Below are 7,832 nucleotides of genomic sequence, written 5' to 3'. Positions count from 1 at the left end.
TGGTTTTTAGTGCCAGATGATGAGATCCTTGTTTGCAATCTCTCTGTTCCTCTGTTGAAATATCTTTCTGGAAGGTCACTGTTGAATGTGTCACTGTGTTGGTAATACGTAAAATTGGAAAAAAGTCGTGATATCAAAACCAAATGCGGTGTTACTGCCCAGAGAGGAGCATAAATTTTGTTTAGAGAAAAGGCAGGGAGGGGTCAGGAACTGGCATTATGACCCAGAATGCTGAAATAAAGAAACTAGCAGAACAGGAAACCTAAAAATGACATTAGCCTCAGCGAGGACTCTAGCAGAGAGTAAATTGTATCAGCAATCCCCAAAACACATCATCTTGAGGAAAACCATTTAGAAAATGCTGGGAAGGAGATGTCACAAGTGATATAATGAAATTTGGATAGGCAGATGTATGTATGTATGGGTCAATCCTAGTTTATTAGCATTATGTCACTAAAGCAGATCTAGAAGCTTTTTGCCTCTTGGCACCCTGGAGCATCTTTCAGGTTAGATATTGCTTATTCTCTTACCAATAAAAGTCATCACATGAAATGGCTAAATCTGAAGAGAAGACCGGTTAAAACCAAATAATGCTAACCTCATCTGGTAGCAGAATGTTTGACTGTTCAGGGAGTCATCTGTCCCTGAAGAGAGAGAAAGATGGCAAAATGATGGCACTTGCCTATTTGGTAACATCTGGACTACCCAAGAAGTAAATGCTGGAGCTGCTGTGTTGGAAGAGACTTTGCTTCTAAGCAGTGGAAGAAGGACGAAGGGTCGACATCCAGAAGTGCTGTCACAGTGCTGTCCAAGTTGAGCTTTATCCAGCTGTGCCTGTTTCCTTAAGAGACTGCCCGTTAATTTCCCCTCTCACAAACAGCAATCAGTAGCCAGTACCTTTTCCCTGTAAAATGTCACAGTAGTTACTTTCAGTTTGGTGAGCTCTGCGCCTGGTCAGTCTCATCAAAACTTGCCTGTTTCTGCTTACATGCTGCCTGTAGTTTATTTTTTTATCTGACACAACACATTCACAATCTGCTGCGTGCATAACATGGGTGGGGTAGATTAATAAAGGAAGAAGGGGATGAGCTTTTAATTTGCAAGTTCCAAGGGATTGTTATGAAGGACGAGAATGGAGGAAGCAGACTTGTCGTACCATACGGAGATGCCATAAGGGCCTTTTGAAGATGTGTTTGTAATTGTCTTGGTGTGTTTTTAGAGGCAGCTGCAAAAGATCTTGCAAGCTGTGTACTTAAATTTGTTCCATTAAATTGATTTTTTTTTCTTGACTGTAATCTCTCATGTATATTACCTAACCTGAATTTGAGTATCTCTGCTTATATATGTCTACTTTTCTTGTGAGCAACATTGCAGAATATGAACATTTCTCTCCCTGGTAAGAATCTCTCCTGTATAAGCGTAATGATTAAAAACTTGGACTGCAATTCTGTTTCTGATTCAGACGCCACCTGTCCAGGTATTACAGAAAGGTCAAAACAGATTTTCAGCAGCAGAGAAACAGAAAGTGTTAGAAAATCACACAAAGAAAGGTTTGTGCAGAAGATACAGAATGGGGTCTTTTGCAACTTGAGTTTAATCTTGATTATTTAAAGAATAGGAGTGATGCTAATCAGGTTAGGCAGGATGGCAAGACAGTCAAGGAGAAGAGATCCCTCTACCTGTGTGAAGATTAACCCCCCATCCATGTTGGATGCACTATCATGTAAGAGAAAAGGGAATATCTGGCAGAAACAGCAGCAGAAAAACAGTAAGTTCCGTATTTGAGAAGTAGCTGAGAGACATGGTTTCTAGTCTTAATTTTGACAATGTCTTTATTACTCTGGGCATTATTTAGTATTTCATTTTTTTAATCATAAAATGAAAGTAATTTCTGTCTAAATATATAAATGGGTGGTTGTGACAGTTTGTACATGAATGCTGTATAGTTAACAAGTCCATGGAAGCAAGTTGGCGGGACAGAGATGTTTTCTGTCTTCATAGGATCATGCTTTGCCCTTTCACTTCTTAAGAGCAAGTACAAAGTAGATTCAAAACTTGGGTTAGCAGAGTCATATTGCTGGGTATATAACATGCCAAGAGTAGTTTGTGAAGCATAGAGTTGAAGACTTATGATATGCATTTTCCTAATTTAGCAAATGCTGAAGTGCTCTCTAAGAGCTGGCTGGCTGATCTAGCAAAGCCATGTGGGTGGTTAAGCACAAACCTAACTTTAGATAGGCTGAACTGGAGATAGCATGCTCAGTACCTGCCATGGCAAAGCACTCCAAAAATGCACTGCTCTGGAAAAGGTTAAAGCAAGGGTGAAACTCTGTGGAGTCAAACTTTAATAATACAGATGTAGCCCAGATGGAGTTGGGGTAGAATCCCTAGTTCACAGTAAGCTTGTATATACTACCACTCTTTTGTTTTCAGTTCTTAGTAAAGGCATAAGAATTTGTTGGTGTAATACCATGTAGCTGCCAAATCAACATTTCTAATGATATTTAGTTGCAGAGATTGTCCTGTAGAAAAAAAAATATATAAACCCTCTTAGACTACCGTTCTTGGAAGCATAACATCTAGCCACTAAGGATAGGATAGCATGGACATATGAAAAAACCTTAAAGAATTGATAATTTTTAGCACAAATACTAAATGTCTTGTGTATTTCCCAAGAATTAGTTTTAAATGTGAATGCCATAGCTTAATAATTGTGTTCACTGCATCTCTAAATCCAGACTCATATGGACAGCATGGGCTTATGTTGCAATATAATATGTGTGGCATAATTACATTATCTTCACCATGTTTTGTTGTTTTTTTTTTTTTAACAAGGGGGGTAGGGTTGTGTGTGGGACTATGAACTTTACTATTTTATGGGGAAAATACTGTGCAGAACTCCAAAATCTGTGATTACTAACTGTTATGTGAATGATGTAATGATGAGAAGGGGGAAAGCCCTAAAAATTATGGGGGATTGGTACTGGAAAGTGGCAAACTTTGTCATTTAAGCCCAATCATCAGCAGCCAGCCTGTTCTCCAGTCTGAAGTGCAGAGCGCGGCACCAGCTGTTGCATCTGTGGTGTTAAGGCTGGAGAAGTTAATCTTGACTCTTTGGGAAAAACAAAACAATTTTATCCTAAACAATCCAAGAGGCCTGTTTCCAGTACAGCGAGATTTTGTGCTGTAAACTTCATTCATTCAGTGTGAGTCATTTGGTTTCAGCCAAAGATCCGTTTAAAACTGGGCCCCGTCTAAGGGTAGAAGAGGTTCACAAAAATTAGCTTCAGCAGTGAAGCGAGCCGCAGGGGTGCGTGCTTGCTTGTTCCTGCCTCTTGAGTGGCATTCACCACCCCTTCATTTATGCTGGTACAGGTCACTGCACTGGAAACCAGATCACAGGCTGAATTTTTTCTGATGGAAGCTTCTGCTCTCACCTTGATTTTTATCCAAGACCATGGCCCTACTGAGAGCCCTTCTCAGCTAAGGGTGGAAGAGACAGCTGGGGTTGAGGAGGAAGATGTGGAAACTTCTAAAGCTGGTTCTTGCTGACAAACTCAACATGTTGAGGAATTACACCCTAAAGCAAAAGGTTCAGGAATGTAGAAACGCTAGAATATAAACCATGAAAGGGTGTGGGCAATTGCTTCCAGGTTTAGGTTTATTTTATGCTGGAAAGTAAAGTTTTGATACTAATTTTCTTTCCGTTTTTTTGTTTTTTTTTTTACTTGTTGATTTTAAGGTGCTTATCTGCTGAACTGCGTTCTTTCAGTTTTGGTATGTGCACTATGGAATTTCACTGTGATCGTTCCAAGCCTGGCTAGCTGAAAGAAAGTAACACAGGCATATATTTCAAATACAAACAAGAAGTAGGACAGTGATAAAAGTTTTGGGGAAAAAAACATGATGTTAAGGGAAGAATGTGAGCAAAACAAAGTGATAAAAGACTAGGATGCTGGTGATTTGTGCTGGCAACACTTAACAAAATCAAGGATCTCATTTGTGGTCTGCAGACCAATTCCATAAAGAGTGATACCCTGAAGTCAGGAAGAACTTCTGGTGGAGATGAACATCATTATTCCACTTTTAAGTACAGGGAATTCCTCTTCATGTCCAGTGTATCAGCATCAGGAAAAACTATGCAGATCTAAGAATTAAAAAAAAAAAAAAACAACCAAAAACAAAACCAAACCAACAAACAAATAAACACCCCACCACCCCCCCCAAAAAAAAAAACCTCTAGGAAGGAGAAAATAGGTTATATACTGAGAAGCACTTTTATTAGTGTGCCAGATTGCCCAGAAGTGGTTGTGACATGTCCTTCATGAAACATATCAACAGCAGAATAAATTAATAGAATAGAATATTAATTCATCTGCTTTGTCTTACAGGAAGGCAAAGAACAGCCAAGACTTTCTGTCTCATGCTCTCCTTGAAAAAATATCTTTGTGTTTATGAATGCATTATGAAAGATTACCTGAGGTGATCTGAAAGTACATGGTTTTCAGCTTGAAGAGGATCTGTAAAAGAGAAGAAAGAGCTTTTCTTTTGGTGTATCTGAAAAGATCTGAAATAGGTTGAAAAAGTTAATTGCAGGAGAGTTCTGTTTTCATTTTTACTCAGAGAATGTTGTCTCTGAGCAGCTGAGAGGTAAACTAACATTTAGTCAGACTGGCTTTTTTATTTTGTCTGTATATCACCATATAGTTAACTCAAGACGCTTAATCCACAATAGAAAGAAAACCTTTCTTTTCAAAAGTCTTACTAAGACATGCTTGTCTGTGATTAACAGTCAGCAGCAGTACCGGTACATCTAAATCCTTTATCCAAATCCTGGCAGAATTTCACCCAAATTACTTTTATTTAAGCAACTTCCAATTCATCTTCATATAAATTCAGAAATAACATCTTGTGCATTTGTCAATAGCAAAGCTAAATTTCTAAAACTGATGAAGGGTTTTTGAAGTGATTATGACTTCCTTGCACTACTGAGCATTTCTCACATGATACACTGTTACAAAGTTATTTTTCTTCAGTTTATGATATGCAATGCAGGAAGTGGTGTCTATCATTAACTTCCTCTAATGTTTTACTTGATACATTTTTGCTTTTAAGTTGCAGGTAGCATAAAGGTTTTGATTAAAATGTTCTCTGCTGGATTATGGTTTGAGGATCGTTTTGAGAATTGGAGGTGTGTTGGGGGATGTCCCTTCATTCCAAAAGTGGGAAAATTTTGTCCAAGGTACATTGACAGTAGGGACATACGTGACTTTGGACTTACGAGTTTTAAAATGGAACAGCAGGTGTTGCCTTAGTAATAATGTATGCCTGTTGTCCTCTTTCTTAAATTTCTGCTAAATTTACCTGCAACCCCCCATTAGGTATCTTCAGTGAAGACCTATTAAATGTGGCAACTGCACCTTGTGAAGATTCCATCTGCCCTGAGTACATTCCACTCAGTCTCAGTCCTCAGTATAAGGATTGGGAGTACCTTCTAGCTGCCAGGTGTGCCGGATACTGGTGTAGTAGATGATTGATCAACTACAATATTGTTTTTCCAGCAGAAAATAATACACATGCACAGAAAGCTTGGGTTTTTTCAGCTGGAAGAGCTGAAAAGTTGTGTGTCGCTTCCGAATGCTTGAGTTTGGAAACCTCTGTATGAGATGAAACATGCATTTTGCTTCCATCTTCAGCTTTTTGAGACATGGCTTTTTGAGTTGCAATATGTGCAGAATATGTGCTATGGTTTGGAAACTATGTTCTTCTATCCTTTTGAGTTAATGGTCTCTTGTGTTTAAAATGATAGTGTGTTGATTCTCTGGTAGACTTGAATAATGCAAGTCCTTAGTGTTACAAAATATATATATATATATATTTTTTTTATTTTTTTTTTCCCCAGTTATGAAAACAAAGGGAGCGAAGCCATAAATTTAAAGAGCAACCAAAAGGAAAGCACAACTCAGCCTGCACTTTTGAAGGTATGATTTTTATTTACTAATGTTTAATTGAGCTAACACTTGCCACCTCTGCTTGTGACTACTTGCTAGCATTGTGATGTTGGATGTATTCCTGAACTGCAATGTAGCACCTGGTTGCTGTCTTCTGGGTTAGATTCTCTTATGCCAAAAGACAGAAAAACTAACTGTGCTTCACATTTTTAAAGAAAATTCGCATCTTTGCTTACATTAAGAAGTGGGAGTTTACTGCTAATTCTATGTGCAGTTAACCAGTAGAGAAGGAAGCTAGTGTTTTTATCAAACAATGGTTTGGGGCATTCCTCTAAAGCACAATTTCTATATAATTTATGGATATCTAACTAGCAAGTGTTTGCCTGCCTGAAGGCCCACTGGTTGCCAACCAAAGCACTATAAGAACTTTCTGGTGAAATTTGTATGCATGTTGGCTGTTCTTCACTGGTGTTATCCATGTTAATCATGCTTGTCTTGTTTTGTAAGCATTTTACTGCAAAAAAAGGATATGCTTCTCTGATCAGGGCTTTTTCCTATATCACTTGACACAAAGTAGTAGTTGCCTATGAAGTGTTTAAATTTAGTCGAATATCATAAATAATTACGTACAGGACAGTGCCTGGTGATAGCATCTGTCTTTGCTGCTGTTACATGATGCCCTGCACAAAGCCATTTTAGGGATTCATTCACTAAGCACTTTTGCTTGGTTTTTTGTTCCTTTTCAGATAATATTGTGGTTACTTCCCCAGAAGGGCCTTGACTAGTCTGCCAGATGTATTTGGGGATGCAGTAGGCTTCTTAACACTTAAATCTGAGATTTCTATCCTGTGTTGCATTTATTGAGCACTAACGGTGTATGGAGAGGGAAGTGGTCTTCTTTCTGTATGGCCTACGTGTAGTTGCATTATTGGTCTCTAGGGACTGTTTGGCTGGGCTTTGCCAAAGGTGAAGGGACATTGCAGTTGCCTCTGCAAAGACCTGATTCAGTCTCACAGCATTATTAGTTCAAGAAGAATTCCATGTTGAATGTAGTTTATCTAAATCAAGGTGGGAAACAATGCAGTGACGTTTGTTCAGAAGCCCTGTCAATTCAAGCCAACTTTTGTCAGTTCTAAGCTCCTGGAAAATGCCACTGAATGCCTTCCTGTTACTATAAATCACGGACTATTGATTTTATGCCTTGAAATGCAGGCAGAAAGGATTCTGATAAACCAAAGGAGATTCTACTATAATAGAACCAAATTTTCTGCATTTAAAAAAAAAAATCTTTCTATCAGTGAAAAATTTTAAAACAGATTTTCCTTTTGAAGAAGGTTTTGACTGAGGAAGGGGAATCATTTAGCATACATGCACAGGACTTTAATACCAGGAATTAACCTGAAAGGAAGTATGAAGAGGGCTAGGTCTTAAGGAACAAGCAGAATGCGTAGGTGGAGCAAAGGGAGCATAGCAGGTTTAAGTTACCTAAGAATGTTTCTTGCCAAAAATTAAATCTCGTTTATTTTTTAGTTTTAAAAAGCCCAAATTCAGAATCTTTCCTGCTGAATCTAGATTTGTTGCAGTAAAGTCTTCTACTCAGAACTTCTGTTTTTGTAATACTGTACTAAAAGTGACGCCAATATAAATGCTGTAAAGTTTTGTTCCAAGTATCCGATACTTCTTTTGTCTTGCCATAACTTTTTATTTAATTATATTTTCTTTGACCTATGTTTAGAAGTCTAAAATGTTAAAGTGTAAATTACATTATCTTTGAAATAATACCTGGTGTTTGTGTAGGCTTTATAAGAAAGGTGTGGTTTTCATGTTACTAGAATGTGCAGGCTGTTCATCTGTACTGAGAGCTTCCTGTATAACTTACTT

General features: G+C 38.0%; 1 protein-coding gene across 1 annotated transcript in view; it reads left to right on the top strand.

The window, feature by feature from the left end:
• Positions 1-1,422: 1,422 nt before the first annotated feature.
• The window catches only part of CRYBG3 (crystallin beta-gamma domain containing 3), a 78,891-nt gene continuing 72,481 nt past the window's right edge, over positions 1,423-7,832 (top strand). The window contains exons 1-4 of the mRNA XM_026846787.1: positions 1,423-1,550; positions 3,743-3,777; positions 5,382-5,505; positions 5,903-5,981. Of these exons, the coding sequence (XP_026702588.1) occupies positions 1,423-1,550; positions 3,743-3,777; positions 5,382-5,505; positions 5,903-5,981 (366 nt within the window). The remainder of the gene's footprint in view (positions 1,551-3,742; positions 3,778-5,381; positions 5,506-5,902; positions 5,982-7,832) is intronic.

Source organism: Athene cunicularia (assembly GCF_003259725.1).
Source record: "Athene cunicularia isolate RWA chromosome 1 unlocalized genomic scaffold, athCun1 chr1_part1, whole genome shotgun sequence".
NCBI classification, from domain to species: Eukaryota; Metazoa; Chordata; class Aves; order Strigiformes; family Strigidae; genus Athene; species Athene cunicularia.
Note: the sequence above shows the minus strand (reverse complement) of the source record. Positions and strands in the feature narration are given on the sequence as shown.